The sequence below is a fragment of the Marmota monax genome, unplaced genomic scaffold, assembly GCF_021218885.2.
Source record: "Marmota monax isolate L192 unplaced genomic scaffold, Marmota_monax_Labrador192_F-V1.1 WCK01_AAM20220418_F8-fsc00110, whole genome shotgun sequence".
Classification (NCBI taxonomy): domain Eukaryota; kingdom Metazoa; phylum Chordata; class Mammalia; order Rodentia; family Sciuridae; genus Marmota; species Marmota monax.
The window spans coordinates 5,841,183-5,862,875 of record NW_026694633.1 but is presented as its reverse complement, the minus strand read 5'-3'; the positions used below and the strand labels follow the sequence as shown (position 1 = coordinate 5,862,875).

General features: G+C 39.8%; 1 protein-coding gene and 1 pseudogene across 1 annotated transcript in view; both read left to right on the top strand.

Moving 5' to 3' along the window:
* Positions 1 to 1,035: 1,035 nt before the first annotated feature.
* Positions 1,036 to 21,693, top strand: part of Nceh1 (neutral cholesterol ester hydrolase 1) — a 61,410-nt gene continuing 40,752 nt past the window's right edge. The window contains exon 1 of the mRNA XM_046422953.2: positions 1,036 to 1,371. Coding sequence (XP_046278909.1) covers positions 1,234 to 1,371 — 138 coding nt within the window. The 5' untranslated portion in view covers positions 1,036 to 1,233. The remainder of the gene's footprint in view (positions 1,372 to 21,693) is intronic.
* Positions 16,449 to 16,546, top strand: LOC124078239 (U6 spliceosomal RNA; annotated as a pseudogene).

The following is a 21,693-nucleotide window of genomic DNA, read 5'->3' as shown; positions in this document are numbered from 1 at the left end:
CAGGTTTCTCCATTATAAAGTCATTACTTTTCCCTTTGTAATTAATAATTTATGGAGAGAGATTTTGATGAGAAAAGAAAATTTTTTGTCAAACTTTCATCTGCTAGTTTTAGCATTCATTTATGATTTTCTGTGGTTAATAGTTGACATTCTATTTTAAGGAAATCCCCATGTATTTACTCATTTATATTAGTATATACTCTTAGATTATCTTATTCGGTGGTTTATAATCATTGTGATAATTTATTTTGATCATAAAATTATTATAGTTTAGAGATGAGGAGACCCTTCAAACTTCCACCTGTCTTTCTGACCAAGTCCCCATCATTTTTGTTTCTTAACAAAATTTCTTCTAGTGCAACAGCCTTATCTTGTAATTTGCCTGTCCCAGCTTTGGAATCAGCCTTCTTTCCAAGAAGCTGTGGCAAAGAGCCACCACTGGAAAATAGGATTTCTAAACCAAGACTTAGGTGATAGATGTAATGCTGGTGAGTCATCGTTTAAGCTATAGGAATTTATTAGTTTCTTTTCATCGCTTATCAATTAGAACTTTCATTCCCTACGAGGGTCTAGAGAGGATTTTTTTTTTTTTTTTGAACTGGGGATTGAACCCAGGAGCACTTTACCACTGTTTTACATCCTGCCTGTTATATCTGCAGCCCTTTTTATTCATTTATTTTGTTTTGAAAGACGGTCTCGTTAACTTGCTTAGGACTTCGCTAAATTGCTGGGGCTGGCCTTGAAATTGCCACCCTCCTAACTCAGCCTCCTGAGCTGCTGGGTTTGCAAGCATGTGACACCTCGCCCGATTAGAGAGAAATTTTTTATTATCTTCCTCAGTTGTATCTCCATTTTGAGTCAGAATGACTCACGTGCTTGGACAGAGACCCATCACACTCAAAGTATTCGGTTTTCAACCGTTTGAGAACGTTCAGGAGGCGGGTCTTCACAGGCATGCAATACAAAGCAGTGTCCTCCAGAGTCCGCTGTGTTACGTCCAGCGCAGCGCCTGAGCTTCCTCAAACCTGGAGCGTCTGCAACGCGTTGCAAGGACACCAAAGAGGGGGGCACGTCAGAGCTCCGACTTCCTCCCGACGCCGTCTGTGATTGGCTCCTGGGGTTATAAAAAACACGTGAATGAACAGCTGCCGTTGGCAGAAACTTGCTGGAGGTCTCTAGGTGGTATCGCTCTCTCCTCCTTGTCAACCCACGGGCGAGCGTAGCCGGGGGAGGATGAAGTCGTCCTGTGTCCTGCTCACCGCCCTGGTGGCGCTGGCCGCGTATTACGTCTACATCCCGCTGCCCAGCTCATTGTCGGATCCCTGGAAGCTGATGCTGCTGGATGCGACTTTCCGGGGCGCACAGCAAGTGGTGAGGCGCAGCCCGGGGCTGTTTCTCTCTCCTTCCTCTTAAGCAAATATTTGATGGGGAAGCAAAATTTCTCGTTTTTATTCCACGAGAACACATATTGCTAACGCAGTGAGGCGGTCGCTTTTTTAAGGTGGCCCAGCCGGACATTTTCAGGGTATCGCCTTCGCCTCCTCCTAGCAGAGGGCTCGATCTGTGTCGCCTGGTCTGCGTGTGTGATGGAAGAGGTTAAGTTCTTGAACAGAATTTGACAGTTGTTTAACTTCGCGTCTGCTGTAATTATCGCCCTCTTTTTGGTTTGCAATGTCAAAAGCCAAATCCTTCAGCATTTTGTAAACCGCTCCTCCCCCGTTTTCGTTCTCCTATAGGAGCCGGCAGAGAATGAGTTAAATGTTGTAGGGAGGTTCGGGGAAAACCGGCTGTAATACCAAGGAATGTAGCCACCTTAAAAGCAGAACCGGGCAAGGACAGTCATCCCAAAGTCCCCTTGGCCTTGGCGCGCTCCATTCCCGGGGACAGCGGGCAGGGTTCCAGTTCCCATAGTACTTGAGGAACCGCACGGATCTCCCATTTCATCCATGGCACTTCGCAGCTCAGGCCAAGAAAGGAGGCCAGAAGGCCCGGCTGGCTGAAAAGGTGGCAGAGACAGTGGCAGTCCTTGTGTGTTTCGTGCTTGTCCCACAGCATTTATTTTTTGACCTTGGCTGTCAAGGAGATTATCTTTGCCTGAGCCAGGATACTCTGCCTTAACCTGGAAGGGTAACATTTCTCGCCATTACATTGTGGGTGTGTGCCCTCTACCCACACCAGACAGGGAAAGGAAACTGGTTTATTCCATGGGAAGAGGCATTGTTTTTACAGTCAGAACTACAGTCTGCAGCCAAGCCTAAGCCCTATGATTGGGCAGTATTTCTGAGCAGCCTGCCTTATTTAAACTAAACTCAACTCTTTTTATTTGTATTTTTTTTGGTGGTGGTGGTACTGGCCATTTAACCCAGGGGCACTTCACTACTGAATTATACCCCAGCTCCTATTATTTATTTATTTATTTGAGACTGGGTCTCTAAGTTGCCCAGACTGGCCTCAAACTTTTTAACCTTCTGTCTCAACCTCCCCAGTCTCTGGGATTACAGTCTTGGGTCACCAGGCCATATGTCTTATCTAAACTCTTAACGCTCCTTCAAAATCAAATGATCTCCCTCCTCCAACCTTGAACATTAATCTCAGGTTATTTTTGTAAAGTCCTTTTTTTTTTTTTTTTTTTTTTTCAGAAATGACAACTAGACAAAGAGATTTTTTAAAAATGTGATTTTCCTAGAGGGTTTACATTTCCTTTTTCTAGCCACTATGTGTAGAATTACATAGGCCGTGTGGCTTTGTGCTGTTAAAAAGTCCCCTTCCTAGGGCATTGTAGTACATTTCTAGTACAGATTTGCTTTTCCCCAGTCTTCATGTAGGAAGCCCAGCAATCCCTCTCTACTCTTATGAGATTATGTAATTTGAAAGTAACACCCTTCAAAGATTCTGGAGAACAATGGTGTTTACCTGCATAGGTTAAATGGACATCTACAATAGAAATAAGGAAAACACATGCTGAAAATACATGGTGGCCCATGCCTTCGGACTCAGGAGGATTGCAAGTTTAATGCTGGCCTCAGCACCTTAGTGAGGCCTTAAGCAACTCAGCAAGACCCTGTCCCAAAATATAAGAAAAGGCTGGGGATATGGCTTCGTGGTTAAGCTCCCCTGGGTTCATCCCTGGTACCAAAAATAAATATATAAATAAGGAAAATATGAAAAAAGAAACCTGTTGTCTGCAGACAATATTCTTAATTTTCAGGTCACTGAGAAAATCTCCCTTATTATAAGTAATGTGGGGAAAACAGGGTTTGTAGAAAGAACTATCTTCCCTACCTAGGTGACCAAACCATCAAGAGTGAGGCTGTATAGGGTTCTCCCCAGTGTGCCCTCAGCTAGTGTTTGGAAATGGAAAGATTGTAATGCCAGGGCCTATCAATAGATGAGGTGACAAGAATCTTCACCTTACACTGTGACCCTGGATTGGAGTAGATTGGCTGAAAAGTGATTCTTGTCATTTCTCTTCTGCATTGTGAAGTATAAGTAAGATCATTCAGAACAGATGAAAGCATATCTTACTCAGTAAAGCCATTTTCCTGAGTTTTCCCTGTAAAATATGAATCAACCCGGAGCCTGTGTATCCTAGGCAAGTGCTGTACCACTGAGCTACACGCATAGCCCAGGAATGTATGAGTGTATGCATTTGTTTATTTTGTGGTACTGGGATGGAACCCAGCTGTACCCCTGAGTTATATCCCCAGCCCTTTTTATTTATTTATTTTTTTATTTTGAGACAAGATCTTGCTAAGTTGAAGAGGCTAGACTTGAACTTTTGATTGTCCTGTCTCAGCCTCCCCAGTGGCAGCCATTGTTTCCCACCCGAGTACTGTACTTAAATGCCTGGTATGTGTAATTCCAAGAGTTGTCTCCAAGGATCCACTATGAATTGTGGGGAAAATCTATCAGGTTACCTAATTTTGTTGAAGCAATAAAATAAATGTAAATTGGAAGTCATTTATATCCTTGAAACCTAGAGAGCTACCACTGAATTGCATGGCATAAACCGTGTTATTCAAAATAATTTTAGTTTTCATTGGTTGGCTCCATTGTAAAAGTAATGGAAGCCATTTAGAAGATTAAGCTTGGCCTACTTCCTGACACAGCAGCACCTGCCTAGCTGGCATCAAGAGCCAAGAGTATTGCTTTATTCTTTTTCAAGTGCTTTACCCTTTACTACCACTTCTTATCACCTTTATTTTGTACAGTGAGCCACATTATTGAGATATGTTCATTGCACTGTTGTTCCTTGAAGTCCTCCAATATTTCCTAAGAAGTTACTTAGGGACAATAAAAACTTAAAAGAGCTAGAGATGTAGTTTAGTGGTCAAGAGCTCCTGGGTTCAATCCCCACTACCATAAATAAATAAATAGCTACTTAGGATTTATCTCTTAATTCATCTCAAATACAGATGCTACATTGGAATCCCCTAGAAACCATTAAAAAATCCTGATGCCCAGGTCATAGCCTATGCCAAATTTATTTGGAATCTCTGGAAGATAAGAATTTTTAGCAAGTGTTTTTAGAACTTCCTCCAGGTGATTTAAATTGCAGAAAACCTTGAAAGACACTGCTTTATAAAATAAATGTATTTCTGTGATAGATAATACATTTTCTTTAATCTGTTCAAGTTACATTGCATGTGTGAAGCTGGGAATGACCCCTTTTACATTAGCATGGATTAGTTTATCAGATTAGTTGGTTGATACTAACAGTCTACGGGGATCAAATACTAACTAGGCTAATTTCAGTGTTATAAAAGAGCCATTATAACACCTGAGCAGTGGAAAAACACAAGTGAAAACAGGTCTGGGAAGGGCAGTGGAGCAGTTTAGATAATATGGGGCAACAGGAAACTAGAAGAGAGAAAGGAGAGAGAGTAGGGAAGTTATGAATGCTGATTTCAAAATGCTATGCAAGTGAAGAAATGCAGATGAAGGGACTGAGATGTGTAAACTGCTGGAGAAAATGTACATCAGGAGTACTTTCGTTGAGGACAGTTTGGCAATACTCACCAGAAGTATATTGGTTCTTTGACTGAATTGTATTCCTCTGGATAGAATTGGTTGTAAATCATGATGGATATTGGCAAAATTGGGCTGGGGTTGAAGCTCATGGTGGAGGTTTGCCTGGCATAAGCAATCTGTAGTTGTAAACTTGGAAACTTTTACAAGATTAAAAACTTTGGGGCTGGGGATGTGGCTCAAGTGGTAGCGCGCTCGCCTGGCATGCGTACAGCCCGGGTTCGATCCTCAGCACCACATACAAACAAAGATGTTGTGTCTGCCAAAAACTAAAAAAAATAAATATTAAAAAATTCTTAAAAAAAAAAAAACAAAACAAAAACGTTGTTTAACTAGTCCGTTTTAGAGCCCTGCCATTTATAAGAAATGTGGAGAAGCATTTAATACATATATTTTTCAGCATCATTTAAGGGAATAAAAAATTTAAAACAATGAAGGAGAGGATATGGCACGGACCTCAGAGGTAGTAGAGCACTTGCCTAGCATGTGTGAGGCCCTGTGTTTTTTTTATTGCCCTAAAGGCATTTATTTATTTATTTATTTTTTAATATTTATTTTTTAGTTTTCAGCGGACACAACATCTTTGTTTGTATGTGGTGCTGAGGATCGAACCTGGGCCGCACGCATGCCAGGCAAGCGCGTTATCGCTTGAGCCGCATCCCCAGCCTAAAAAACTTATGTTGTAAAATAATGTTTAATGACTTGAGAAGATTTGTATTGTATATTAAGAAGGAAAGGCTATAATATTGCACATACACTATTTACATATCAAAAAGTACATTTATGTATTTTTTTTCACAATGAAGATATAATAAAATTTTTTAAAACTTTTTTTTTTGGTCTAGGGGTATGTTTCTTTTTTCTAAAGTGAAATTGTGTGTATATGCATATCAGTGTGATGTATATTTCTTAGAATTGTTCTATGAAGAAAATCAGATTTTTTTTTAAAAAAAAGCTATTTGATATAGCTATTATAGTCTCATGCAAAGTCACTTATACTTAGCACAGATTGAAAACCTACAGTGTTATCTGGGCATGATGGTGCACACCTGTAATCTCAGTGACTTGGGAGGCTGAGACAGGAGGATGGCAAGTTTGAAGCCAGCCTGGGCAACTTAGTGAGACTCTATCTAAAAATAAAAAGTAAAAAAGTCTGGGGATGTAGCCCCAAGTAGAGCACTTATCAAGCCTTTGGAAGGCCCTGGGTTCCATCCTCAGCATCACATAAAAAGGAAAAAAAAAAAAAAAAGCTCGAAGCTGATAGACATCATATAAGAGGTACAGTTACAGAAACTTGTAGGAGAGAGAGGCCTTGTACAGTTCAGAGGGTAAGAAAGAGGGTGACCCAAGGTAATAATGATATTTCAAGGGAATTCAGATCAGGAACTTGGCATGTCTTACCTTGATTATCTATCTCGTAACTACCTGTTTTAAGTCTATCTATCTATCTATCTATCTATCTATATATCTATCTATTTATTTATTTTAGGGTGCTGGGAATTGAGTCCAGGACCACTTGAATGTTAAGCATGTACTTTATCACTGACTTACATCCCCAGCCTTTTTTATTTTTTTATTTTAAGACAGGGTCTTTCTAAGGTGCTGAGGCTGGCCTCCTGTCCCAGCCCCCACAGTAACTGGAATTACAAGGGTGCACCACTGCACCTGAGGAGTTATTAGTTCTTATACTATGAACCTTTTCAATGACATAATGTAAAAGAAAGGTTGTTGAAACTGGCATTTCTTCCGATATTCACCTGTTTCTTATGGATGATAATGCTTTTAGACTAGTCCAGTAAAGTATTTCATTCTGTGTAATGCCTCCAAACCTGTTGAGCTTTAATATGACCTCACCTGAATTGCCTGGAGGTGATGTGATTTGGGGCTGTGTGGGTGTGATTTAAATGATCACAGCTCAGCTGGAACCCCTATGGAACTGAAATATGCTAACATTTTTCATAACAGTTTTGAACTGGAATTTCTACTAATGTCAGGCAAATTTAATTTTCAAACCTTAGTAAATAATAAGTTTTGCCTATTGCCTTCCAGACCTACAATGGTGTGTATTTCTTCATGTACACTGGAGATTTCACTAACCACAGTAACTTTTAGATGATTTCAAAGAATTGTTTTCATTTATTTTTAAAATTAGTGACTACATGTGAACAATTATTTAGGAATTACAGACTTTATGTGCAGTTTAAGTTGCTTTGAAGCAACTGCCTCACATTCTTTTTACTCAATATTTTTGATTGGTGCATTGCAATTATACATAATGGTAGAATTCATTGGTACATATTCATACAGGCACATGGTATAATATAATTTGGTCAATATCATTCCCCAGTATTTCCCCTTTCCTCCCCCTCCTCCTTCCCCTTGGTCCCTTTTCTCTACTCTACTAGTCATGAGATCCCCACGGCTCCCACACCCCAATCCCCACTGTCCCAGGATTGTCTTTAAACACATGGCAGAAGAAAGGCTTGAAGACTAGCTTCAGGGGCAGTATTTAATCAGTATTAGTTCTAAAAGGTGAGAGATCTAAGTTTTCTGTGCAGACAGCACTTAGAAAACATTAAGGTCAGATTGACTTAGCTACCCGGTTTGAAGACAATGCCTAATTTATAGTTGCTTTTTTTTTTTTTTAAGCATTTCTACAGATAGAACTCTGAATACCGAAATACCATCATTCTTACTGTGTCCATCCCCACCTCACTGTCCCTGCACTGGGGATTAAATTAAACATGCTAGGCAAGAGCTCCAGCACTGAGCTACACCCATAGTCCTTTTTTTGTTTTTTAATGACAGGGTCTTACTAAGTTGCCCAAGCTTGCCTCAGACTTGCAATCCTCTGTCGCAGCCTCTTAAGTTGCTGGAATTAAATTTCTGAGGCCTTAAAGAACATGATCTTTTATTTCACCTTACATTTATATAGCACTCTTGGGTTTATGGAAAATTTTACTTATATCACTTCATTTAACCCATTTTGCCACATCATCCCAGTTGTGGAACACCTACAAAAACTTAAATATAGGGTATCGTATGTAATAAATGATATGTAATATAATTATATAACAATATAATAATAATAAATTAATATAATATAAATAAGTTCTAGATTATGATTTCCAACCTAATTTATATACTTATGTCAATTTCATTGAAATATTTGTAAAATTGAAAACTTGGGATTTAATGGGGTTAATTTCTTATAATAAACTACTGGTTGGCACTGTTATTTTCATTTGTCTGCTGAGAAAACTTGAAACACAGAAAAGGTAAATGACATCCTCAAGATTACATGATTAGTTACACTGTGAAGCAGGGACTGGAATTGAAGTTCCTGGGCTCCTAGTCTCATTGTATTCTCACTGCTGGGCCATGCAGTGGGAATGGTCACAATAACTTTTCACCAGGGCAGTGAAAGGTTATATTCTGACATTTTTTTGAGTTTGCATGGTTAAAGGATTAAATTTCTTTGGTATACCAAGGGATACTGAAAGCAAGGGGAATTATACAAATGGTTCTCAGATAAAAGTGTTTTGTTTTATTTTTGGTACTGGGGAATGATTCCAGGGATGCTGTTTCATAGAGCTACATCCCCACCATTTTTATTTTTAATTTCGAGACAGGGTGTCACTAAGTTGCTGAGGGTCTTGCTAAGCTGCTTAGGCTGACCTCAACCTTGAGATCTTTCTGCCTCAGCCTTGTAACTCACTGGGATCACAAGCTTTATCCAGCTTGATAAATCATAATAGTTACAGAAAATGTTTTTAATTTGTTGCCTCTATAACACATTTAAACATCAATATCTTGTGGGTCAAATGAATATATTTGCAGTGTTCCTGTTTGGACAGCTCACCTCTCCACACTTATTATCTTTGCTACTAAGCACAGATAGATAGTCCCAAAGTTATATGTAAAGTTTATTGTCCAAACTAGGACATTTTTGAGAGTGACAGGAACTACTAATAATAATCATGCCAGGACAATAGTCTTAAACCAGAATTATTCCCAGGTAAATCTGGATGATTTGCAAACTTTTGGCCTGATAAAGCTGAGTTGTAGAATGAGCCCTATCCTGGGTGCTCCCATCTAACTCAATCCTCCAGTCTACACTCCACCACTACCCCAGTTTTTTGTCCCCTATAGAATACTACAGAATAAAAGTACTAAGTTATGTAGCTGGCACCACTCTGTGTCCCTGAAGACTGAACAGACTGGCGTGGGACACCTTTCCTCTTGTCCCTCCTACTTGCATGCCCTCCCACACTCATACTTTGGTCAACATCCCTACATCTTTCAACATCAACTCAAATATCCTCTCTTTTTGGAAGCTTCCCCACCCTCCAGCAGTCCCAATCGGCCTTCATTTCTCTGTATCCACTCAGCTAGTGTCTCGTTTTTCTCTTATGGCCCTTTCCCATTTCTTAATGTTGACATTTCTTAATGTGCAGGGTCCCCACCAAATCATCAGCTTTCTCACCTTGGTAGATATAATTTCCCTTTTACTGTTTTTAATTTTGTTTGTTTGAAGATCAATGATAGAAAAACTAGAACCAACATAGGCATTTCATGGTTCTGCTTTCTTTCAGTCTTTGTATTACTCCATCTGACCCAACAGACAGACATAGGGCCTCTATGCGATTCTAACTCTGAATAGAGCCCAAAGTAGTTTTTGTTATTCTTTGAAACTTCTTTTCTTTTTTGCAAGCCTAGCTGATTTCTGAGTTTTTAACTTCCTCATGACATTTTACAGATTTATGCTTGTCTTTGTAAGGAATTATCTACCTGTTTCTGGCTAAATATTACTTATGATTACAAGTCATCTCCTTAAATGATGATTGGCAAATTCCCACATTTATTTGGTATCATTCTATATCTTTTCTGCTAGAATAGATAACTGATGATTACTTCATGAGAAATTGAGAGGTTCTCTTCTAAGCTTCCTATCCCATAAATATCAGATTTAAACTACTTTTTCTTTGAAGAATTTGAAGTTTCTCCCCCCGCCCCACCCCCTTCCCTCCCTCTTGTTTTTGTTACTGGGGATTGAATCCAGGGATGTTTTACCACTGAGCTACATCCTTATTCCTTTTTTCTTTCTTTCTTTCAGGGTCTTGTTAAATTGCTGAGGGTCTCACTAAGTTGCTGAGGCTGGCCTCAAACTTAATCCTTCTGCCTTAGCCTCTCAAGTCACTGGAATAACAGGTGTGGGCCACCATGAATGGCAAGTCCACTTTTCTAAAGTGCGATATTTAGCTCACTATTTCTTATATGTATATCCATTCTAAAATAGGGTCTTTGTCCAAAGGTTTCTGTATAATAATGGATCTATTTACTGAATCATAAACACTGAATGATAATTGACACTGTAAAATTAGTAATGTTCTTTATTTTATAAGAAAGGAAATAGAGGCCCAAGAAAGTTAAGTAACTTGTTCACAGATACATGGTTGCTTAGTGAGGCTGGGCATGGATGAGGTCCGCTGGACTCCCTAGCCATGCCTGTCCAGCCTTCCTTGTCCCCACTTCACTTCTCTACTCCACCCTCTTCTGTACTCCTTGTGTAGTCCACACTAAGAATGCATCACACAGGAAGGAGCATCTTTTATATTTACAGATTTTAGTGCCGGAGGATATTAATATTATTAAGAGAAAAACTTTAGACAAAATAAATTTAATGGAGTGTACATAAGCAAAGGACAATTGATGAATCAGGCAGCACTCAGAACTAGAAGAGGTTCAGAGAGCTCCACTCTGCTTGTGAGCCAGGAGGTTTTGGAGGCCGAACATGGAAGCAAAGTAGAAAACTTATTTGGCTACAGCTAGACATTTGCCTTATTTGGGTATGATCCTGTGAAAAGTTCTTTAGTTTAGTTGGTGGTTTCTGATTGGTTAAACTTAAGTTTCATTTTACTGTTTATATTGACTTGTGGATTTTGGTTTGCCTGGGAGCTCTGGTTACAGGGACAACCTCAGGCTAATGGATGGCCTCCTTCTTATTTGTCTTAATGATCTATATTACACATTACAAAGGGTTCCTTGGTTAAATAAAATTTGGCAATGCTGAGTTAAACAGTTAATGAGGTTTTCTTTCTTAATGATAAAGCATTCTAGGATTCTTACTATTTAATGTGAGTTTTGAATCTTTTTTTTTTTTTTTTAGGTACTTGTGATTAAACCCAGGAGCACTTTACCCCCAAATTACATTTCTGTTTTATTTTTAAACAGAGTCTTCCTAAGTTGCCTAGGCTGGCCTTGAACTTATGATCTTCCTGTCTCAGCCTCCCAAGTCGCTGGGATTACAGGCATGCATCGCTATGCATCTCTATGCCTGGCTATATTTTGAAACTTGCAGAGGTGCATACCTGTAATCCCAGCAACTCAGGAGGCTGAGATGGAAAGATCTCAATTTTGAAGCCAGCTGCAGAAACTTAGGGAGATCCCATCTCAAAATAAAAATTAAATAGGGCTGGGGCTGGGGATGTAGCTCAGTGGTAAAGCACCCTTGGGTTCAATTTACAGAACAAAACAAATAAAAAACTAAACATGTATAAACTTAGTCCCCAAGTTTAATTGACTATAGTTCTCTTGTTTCATAAAATATTTCATGAAACTGATAACATTACCAATTTTTTTTCCTACCAACATCATTTTATTTTGTTTGTCTTGGGAAATGCATAGCATTAAAACTTGAATTTTTATTTTAATGTCTGATAAATTCAAAATACAAATTTATGACTTTTAAGATCTTCTTTCCACCAATTCCAAGTTGGGATTTCTCCCTTAGATGTTTAAAGAACACTTATTAGAACATTTATTTATACCCATGGTAGAATATGATGTTTGGCCAGTAAATAAAGGTTCATAAGTCTGTCCTATGCACATCATGAGACATGAATATTACCAAATTTTGAAGACCATTTTCATAGTGATTTAAAGCGTGGACTTTGGTATCAAAAACTGTTTAAATCCTGACTTTGAGCCATATTAGCCATATTAGTATGACCTTGAATATTTAACTATTAGTTTGTTTCCTGATCTAGTAAATGCATACATAATACTTAACCTATAAAGTTATAGTGAAGATTTCATGAGATTATGTGTATAAAGCTCTATTGTCCCCATCATTGTCATTATCCCTGCCATCCTCATCAAACATCAGTTAATGTATAAAATACCTGGACCAGTATCTGGAGCATGAGAATTAATTTAGTCCAGATCTGAGTTTGGCAGTTGTCCATAGTATCCTACAATAGTAGCACCTGGTTTTTGTTATATTGTTTCCACTTTCCTACTGCTCTCAGGTTTGTGGCTTTCTATACAGGTGTAGATCTTAACATGGTCTGCTATTGGCTATGTCTAAATCCAATCTTTAGCACCTACTAGTTATGGAACTAGTTGAGCAAGTTTTTGAACTGTAAAGAAACTGTTAGATTCCTTCTTTCTTTTTATTTGTGGTGCTGGGAACTGAACCCAAGGCCTCAGGCATGCTAGACATGTGCTCTTCCGTTGAGCCACACCCCCTGCTCTTATTAGTTCCTTTATCAGTAAAAGTGAGGGTAATGACAGGGCCTCTCTCAAGGCTTGCTATAAAGATTAAATGTAACTGCATTTAGAAAATTCTTAACACAGTGCTTGTCACATCGCAAGTACTTAAAACTTCTTCCATTGTTAAAATCCTGGAGAACATGGGCTTAGCTGCTGATACCAACCATCATCGTGGCTGTCATAGCTAACTCATATTGTTCTATAATTGACATATATTAACTTATAATGCCCCTGTGAGGTCAATACTATTGTTACTTTTACATTGTAAGTGAAGGATGCGAAGCACAAAGGGATGGGTCAAGTATGTATCTGCCCAAATGACACACGCTGTAAGTGGCAGAGCCAGAACTAATCCAGTCTGTCTGGAGTCAGTGCTCTAAACATTGGAGAAATCGTTGTCTTTTAGACAAGCTCTATCTTATATCAGTGATTACCACTGGACTTTGCCAAGCTATCAATCCATTTTAGAATTTTATGTGTCACCTGTAAAGTGTTCCTTAGAGTTTAGGTTCTGAGGTCAGATTGTTGACATGGCATTTTGTTATACAAACGAAAGTACTTTTTACTACAATTCTAATCCCAATTGTGGGCCACCTTGCCTCAGTGTGAAGGTGATGAAGAAATAATGACAAGCAGGTTCGTATTTTTCTCAATGGAGGTGTTGGGCTGAGGCTCAGGCCCTGGGAATCAGATTCAGGATGAAGAATTCTTATTCTGGCAGGTAAGAAAGATGTGAGGTGCAGTTGGGATAATAGACATAATTTGTTCGGAGGACACAGTAACCCCCAGCTCTCAGCCCACGGAGTCTTTCCGCAGGCCTTTCTTATATGCAGGCCAAACAAAGATAGTACACTGCCAACAGGTTACATAAGTGAGCACATAACTCACTAGCCAGTGTTTATGACCTTGAACATACGCTGAATCATGGTGTCTATGGCCTTGGCTACATACTAAAAACCTAGATCATTGGAAGTCTTGTCAAGGGAGCATAACTAGCCATCTCAAGCCTGCCCTACAGGAAGGACTTTGGATTTGCCATCGATGGGACCCAGAGATTTGGCCTGCAAGTATAGAAAAAATGAGTTTGAGTTCTAAAAATTATCAAAAGCAAGTGTCTTCAGTTTCCCACTGTAGTGAAAGAAATTTACCATGACCTTTATCATTTTGCTAGTGGAACAATTACTGTGTGCTAGGCACTGGGATATAGCAACTCACACAAGACAGAAGAGAATCTGACCCTCCTGGAGTGGAAACCTGACCCTGTAGGGCCAAAAAGGGGAAATCTAGAAAATATGGGTGGGTTTGTTGGCAGGTCAGTGATAACTGAAACCCTGGGAACACATGAAATTCCTAGAGGAAGCAGCATTGGTTGAGAAGAGGGAGAGCCAGCAAAGCAGTCAGGCAACAAGGAGGAAAACTGGGAAAAGAGAATGTCAGTAGAACCCAACTAGAACACTGCCAGGAGGACATGGTCAACTGTGTCGAATTCTCCTGAGAGGCTGAGAAACATTCGTGCTGAAAGGTAGTCAGCTCTGCCTCTGGTGGACCCACAGTGCGTCAGCCCCAACACATTCTCCCAGGCGTTTGTGACTTTCATATTCAGTGTCTCAACCTACACCCCATTTGCTCAGATGAGTTCAAGATGTCTACCCAAGCTGAAGCAATGTTGATATTAAGCTGTTGTTTCTGACTAGAAATAGTCAAAATGTATTTTATATGTCCTGGTTAAAACCTGAGATGGGGGTTACTGATATTACATACTAGATAACAAAGCAGATAAAGTACGGAAATTCCCTTTCCTCAAGTAATTAAATTTATGTTGGTTGGTTCATCTTTGTGGACACATATTTTACAATTGGATTCTTTTTAAATTATTTTTAATTGACAGATAATAATTGCACATATTTATAAGGTAGGGTGTAATGTTTCAATACTATCTATATATTGTATGAACAGTTAGGTTATTTGGGTTATTCATCATCTCAAACATTTATCATTTCTTTGAGCTACATTTTCACTGAGCTACATTCTTTTTTATTTTTATTTTGAGACAGGGTCTTGCTAGTTGGTTAGGGTTTTACTAAGTTGCTGAGGGTGGCCTTAAACTTGCAATCCTTCTGCCTCAGCCTCCCACATTGTCACTGGGATTACAGATGTGTGCCACCACATCTGGCTCAGATGAATGTTAACTTACCCCATTTTGCATTGAATTCTATTAGTTCCATAGTTATGATTGAAACATTTAAATAAACATTCTATAATTTGATGAAGGTCAGAAGGGCAGTATTTTACAGAATATTCCATGTGCCAGATTTGGGTCTTAGTAGCCACAGATGCTGCTATGGACCAAAGGTTAAAAGCTTAATAACTTTTCTTTGCATAGCCAATTAATATTGTGTAATTCTGAGTTATTCAATTAAGTGAAGCTATGTCTTGGATGAAAAGATAAACATTGTTTTTGGTTATGTCTTTAGAAGGACACCATTTGGTAGTGATTTTTAATTATTCTAAAAAATTAACATCAGTTTCCTGTCTCTGTAATAGCTTTTTTTTTTTTTTCCCCCAAATCATAGACTTTTTAACTGCTTTTAAAACAGTTGGAGTTTTAGGCCATCGTGGTAGCATACCCCTGTAATTCCAGCTACCTGGGAGGCTAGAGGCAGGAGGATCACAAGTTCACAACCAGCCTGGGCGAATTAGTGAGAACCTTTCTCAAATTTTAAAAGGCTGAGGATGTAGCTCACTGCTTGCTTAGCATGGATAAGGCCCTGGGTTCGATCCCTAGAACTGGGGGGGTGGGGGGGAAGTTGGAGTTTTGAGTTGTTTTGAGTTGGGGTATTGTTCAGTGGTGGAACATTTGGCTAGCATGCACTAGACATGGGTTCTATCCTCAACACTGAACAAAATAAAAAAAAAAAAGTTGGACTTTCATTTGGGAGTAGTGTATGGTTATATCTTTTTTGGTACCAAGTATTGAACCCAGGGGTGCTTAACCCTGGGCCACATTCCCCCCCTCCTTTTTTAAAATTTTATTTTATTCAGAGACAGGGTCTCGCTGAGTTGCTTAGGGCCTTGCTAAGTTGCTGAGGCTAGCTTTGAACTCGTGATCCTCCTGCCTCAGCCTCCAGAGCTGCTGGGATTACAGGATTCTGCCACCACCCAGCCCAAGGTTACATCTTTATACCACCTCCAACCACCCCTTTCTCTTTTTTCTTTTTTTCCGGCTTCAGAGAGTACTGAGCAATCATTGTTAGCATTTTAAACTCTATACACTTGTGATTCTTAAAGTGGCTGCAATAAAGATTGGTTCCTGTGGTTTTATGTGTACGTGGAGATACAGTGTTACTTTCAGATCTTTTAAATGTATGAAGTCATACTCTGTTACAGCTCTTCCTCTTTCTGCTAGGGAAGGAAGTGATGTCTTTTTCCTTTTCTAAAGTGCAAGTATATTTTTAGCAGACATTTATCAATCACTCAAAATGGCCAGACACTGCAGAGGCCTTGAGGTTCTTGCACTATGAAAATTCTAGAAGTAGACAATCTGGACAACACTGACGAGTGCTTCCAGCTGTGGTGTGTTGTGAGAGCTGTGGAAGCCAGATAGAGGAAGCTCCCATATGTCTGAGGAACTCAGGCTGAGGAGGTGCTGGCTGATCTGAGTCTGAAGGGATGAGAAGCAGCACTGATCAATCAGACAGGAAGGGCGTCCAGGGAGAGAGAACAGGAGGGGCCAAAGTCTGAAGTGGAAGAGCATGCCACATACAAGAAGCTACTTCCACTAATTTTCTGACAGAAAAAAAAAAAACACTTTTTTTACATTACTGAACCATGGGTGGGACTAGTCTGTCTTGTGTTGTTAAGATCTTGTATAACTTGTTCCAGCTGCTCACATACTAAAATTGGAACAATACAGAGAAGACAAGCATGACTCCTGTGCATGGATGACATGCCATTTTTTATTTTTGCATTACAGGGGATTGAACCCAGGGGTGCTCTACCACTGAGCAATAGCCCCAGCCCCTTTTATTTTTAATTTTGTATTTTGAAGCATGGTTTTATTAAGTTGCCAAGGCGGACCTTGAACCTCCTGCCCCAGTCTCCCAAGTGGCTAGGATTTTAAGTATGTGATGCTTAGCTGGTAAGCATTCTACATTTTTAAAAATTATATCCTTCATTGTGGTCTCTTTCAATAAGTTAGTAATAGGATTATGAGAGCATACAATCATTGCATGAATTTTCAAGAATAAGTACCACTTGGTGAAATAAGCTTAAACTACTTATGAAAAATATTCTCTATTACAGGGCCAAAGGTGTGGCTCTGTGGTAGAGTGTTTCCTGGGTTTATCCCCAGCACTGGGTGGGGGTAGGGGGGAGTCTGTGTTATAAACCTATAGAGTCGCATTTAAATTTTGGTGACTAATATAATTTGATTGAAAATGTGGTTTTCTAATGTTATTTGCTTCAGTAGCTTTTTGTCTTCAACAAAAACTTTAAGTCAGTCCTTCTGGTTGCATCTCTAGTGTATTGCTTAAAAAAGCCTTCCTTTGTTTAAAGTTGGAAAGAAACACTAAGTTGTTGGCAGCAATAGTGCCTCATTTGAAACAAAAGCTTCTTGCCTATTCACCAGAGGGTGGGTCTGTAGTTTAGAGAACATGATCTCTTGGGTTAACTACCAAGTCTAGTTTCCCTTACTATGTTTGTGTTTCTCATTCCACTCTGTTCTTTCTTGTCTTTTTTTTTTTCATCTTGGCATTGGTAATCGTCTTGGTTAATTACTTCTACATAATTTGTTCCCACTGCCTGGCTGGTAGCTCTGGAAGGGAAGGGGTATGCCTATGGGTTTCCCTACTGTGTTGGTCAGCTTCTCCTTTCTGTACCAAAATACTTGACAGAAACAACTTAGAGGAAGAAAGTTTACTTTGGCTCATGGTTTCAGAGTTTCAGTCCATGGTGGGTTGACTCCACAGCTCTGGTCCCAAGATGAGGCCGCACATCATGGTAGGAGGGCTTAGTGCAGGGAAGCTGCCCCACTTATGGTGCCCAGAAAGCAGAGAGAGGGAGGGGAAGAGGACACAGGGAAGATGCACTCTTCTAGAACACACCCCAAGTGACCTACCTCCTCCAGCCACACCTACCTGCCTACGTTACCACCTAGTTGGTCCATTAAAACTAAGGTGGACTGATTGGGTTATAGCTTTCACAGTAGAGAGGGTACTGGTGATGACATCTCAGAGGAAGTTGTTTCTCTACATCTCCTTTCTCAAATAAGGACCCATGGTAAAATCAATTAGCAAAATTGCTTGGTTTTGCCCCAGACTCCTGTTTTCTTTCCACGAAGAGCCCAAGTAGGAAAACAGTAGAGGGTAAATTGCCTGCTGCTTCATAAGGCATGAACTTAGAAGCAACAGTGAAAAGAAACATAATAGTGTCAACCTACTTTATAAACAAACAGAGATATGAAAAATTGTGGTATATAAGTGTAATAAGAATTGCAATGCATTTTGCTGTCATGTATTTAAAAAATTAAAATCAATTAAATTAAAAAAAGAAAAGAAACATAATAGCAATGCTGGATCAACTCGTTCATTCAATGATTCTAGGGAACATTAATTGTGTGCTAGGTAGTATACTAGATTTAAGGCAACAGGAGGAGGCAAGAGACCTGGAAACTGCTAATGATAATGCAGCACATTCCAAAAGTTTGAACCAAGTACTGGAGAACAGAAAGGCAGGAGTGACCATCCAAGCAGTGTATTGGACAGGGTGATACAGAGGAGGGACCTTTGAAGTGGACACTGCAGGATTAATTGGAGTTTGTTCATGAGAGGAAGCAAGAGAAATTCCAGTAACAGATGGAACCCTATAGTTAAACCCTTTGCCTCTTTGAGGAAAGTGTGTATTTCATGGGCAAGACGGATAAATTGTACAGGCTAGCAGGTTCAGGGAAGCAGGTTATAGCAGTATTAAGGTGAAGGGTGTGTTTGGACAGTGGGTGGGTGTCAGACTGCTTAACTTCTATAATCCTTGGATGTCACAGCTGCTTTAGAATTTTCCCCACAGGAGCATAATTCCTTTAGTATAATAAAACTGATTTTTCGCCCTTATTCTAAGAGGTTAATAATCATGCCAATGACATTTTGGAAAATAGAAAAAAAATCATCTAGGATTCCATCTTAACACAACCATCCTGTTTTTACTGTATTTCTGTTTAATCTCCTTGTGTATATGTTGTCTTGCTTTTGCTAGATGCTTCCATACTATACATACACTTTCAGGCACTACTTATTTTACTTAGAATTTTACCAGAAGGACTTAGCACATCATTACTGCATAGCATTCCCCATTCTCTTTGCAGAGAGTGTATCAAAGAACTTGTACCATTTTCAAAACTGTTCCCCTATTAGCAAAAAGTTAAACTGCTGTGTGCAGTGGTGCAGGCCCTTAATCTCATGCAACTCATGAAGTGGAGGCAGGAGGATCACAAGTTTGGGGCCAACTCAGCAACTTAGTGAAGTCCTAAGCAATTTAGCGAGATAGTGTCCCAAAATTAAAAAAAAAAATTAACTAGGGTTGGTAATGTAGCTCAGTGGCAAAGCACCCTTGGATTCAATCCCCAGTACAAAAAGATAAAAGAATTTAGACTCTTTAGTTACTTGCCACCGTAAAGAATGTTACAGAGGTGCACGTATAATCTTTTTGTTTTTGTGTTTTCCTCAAGAGATTCTCAAGAGTCGACCTCCTAGATACAAGGCTATAAATCTTTTTGCAAGTCTTTGAGAAGACCCAATAAATACCCCTTAGATTCTCCATCATCTCTTTGTCCATTTTCATCCATAATTAAACTACTTCTATGCATTAACATAACTTATTCAACACTTTTGTTTTTATTTTGCTTACTATTGTCCAGGTTTGAAAATAGACCAAACAATAATTAATAAATTATTCATATTTGGGAAAATGTGGTCAGACTTTTCAGTAACCGGGTTAACAGTTGAAGACTAACCTGTTCATGTTATTTTTGGCCCACACTATATGCTAAACATTTTTAAAAATTTGTTGTCAACACTTAAAGGTCCAGTTATTTCACACAACGATCTGGACTTCCTGCTTCTCTCAGAAGTCCTTATCTGGCAGCGCTGGGCCAGAATTTTCCCTTCCTACATTTGCCTGGAGCTGAGTGTAGCTGCTTCTGTAGATATTGGTTCTCCAGTTTGCCACAAGCCTCCCCACTCCCTAATGTTCACATCTGTTTTAGTCATTTTCATTAGTTGCCCTGGCCTCTGAAGGCATGAATTTATTATCTCATAGCATATTCAACAGTAAGTACTCATTTAATGTCTCATGTAACATATTTATATATTACATGTATATTTATTGAGTAACTTTCATTTTGTACAAGTGCTCCAAATGGTTCCTATGCTTAAGGGATTCAGAATCTGTTGGGAGAAACGAGACATGAATACACAGCAAGCATGTCAAAATACAGGAGCATAAGCCTGGAGATCTCCGGAACAGTGAGTACCCGGATAATTTTCAAACGAGCAGTACAGTTAACAAGGGCTGTGAACCCTGAAGGGTGAAAACTGACAGTGGAAAGATTAAGGTTGAAGCCGTACTTTGACGAATGAGTCAGAATAACAATTTCAAGGAGGCAAGAGACTGGTGACCTGGATGTTAGAGGAGAAAGAAAAATATAAAGCACCAACAAAAGCAAGTTGGTGGGGGAAGAGCATGTTGGGGAACTGTGAGGGGCCTGCTTGGTTGGAATACAGGGGATGTGGAAAGGAGGATGGGCATCTACTCTTCAACTATCACCACCTGTGGCCATGCACTTCACAGTTGTTCTGGAAATACCCAGACGGCAAGCAGTGCATGCCAATACTGACCTACCTCTCTTTATGCAAAGTATGCTTTCCACTTTTTTCAGACTCCTTCTCTTACTTCCTAGCTCTGCTTACTTCAGGACAAAATGAAGAGAACTTGATTTCTGTCATTAGAATCCATGGGGGAAACTTGGTGTAAGAGAGACAATAGAGAAAAGGAGGAAAAGGAGGGAAGTAGGTTATGAAGTTAGGAGAAAATGAAAAGGAAGGGTAGAGTGGAAGGGCGGGCATTTTAGCAGGTACTACCAAATTCCAGGGGAGCCAGGTTCATTTGCCCTTTCCCACGTCTGGGTCCCCCAGCTGTAGAACCTCACCTACAGATCTCCACCAGCACACTTTGCTCCATGCTTGTTCCTGTAATTCCTTGGAGCCTCTGAGAAAGATCCATAGGATAGTTTTATGTGTCTGTATCCTAATACCTACTATTGCATAGAAGTTGTGTAAGCGCACACACCTTTATCCTATATGATCCAGCTGAAATCAAAGCAAACTTCCACTCTTCTTCTGTCCCCACTCTTTCAACACTGTCTTCCCAGGAAAGGGGACTGGATAGTTGTGCTGAAGACCAGAAGGAAGTGGATCCCTCAGAGAAGCAGTCCCACCTGGGGCTCAGAGCTGGTTTGGAACACTTAGGCGCCCACAGGGTGGGACTCAGGCTTCCTTGCCATTTGTAAGACAAGGAGACTGGATAAGGCGAGGCCTTCCCAAACCAATGTCAGAATTTGTTGAATAATTACAAATTCATAGGCTATACCAGTTTCATCAATGACAGTTTACTGAATGAATACTTGGGGTCACCTGGTAGTCATAAGCCAGGCAATCACAGGTTCTTTTATTCCAATTTAATTTCTAATATCTGTAATGCTCAAGTCACATACATCACACTTTACACAAATATAAATATATATGAAATACGCTAAGAAAGGTTAAAGCTGCTTCAGGGTTATAGCATGATGTGCCAGTGGCACAGACACAGGGAGAAATGAATGCAGAGTCAGAGTCACTGTGGGTGGTCAGATAAGGATTTAAAGGCACCAGTTCCCACAGAGTTGTCAAAGCAGAGGGTCCAGATGGATGGGAATTTCAGTTTGAATGTCAACTCAAGGTGTCAGCTGGGGTAGGCCATGTGTGGTCATCACAGGCAGGAGAAGCTGCACTTTGCTCAAGCCCTCTGGGGACATAAAATCAAGGTTAATTGCTGTGGCAATTTTCTTGGGCAAGTTTTCTG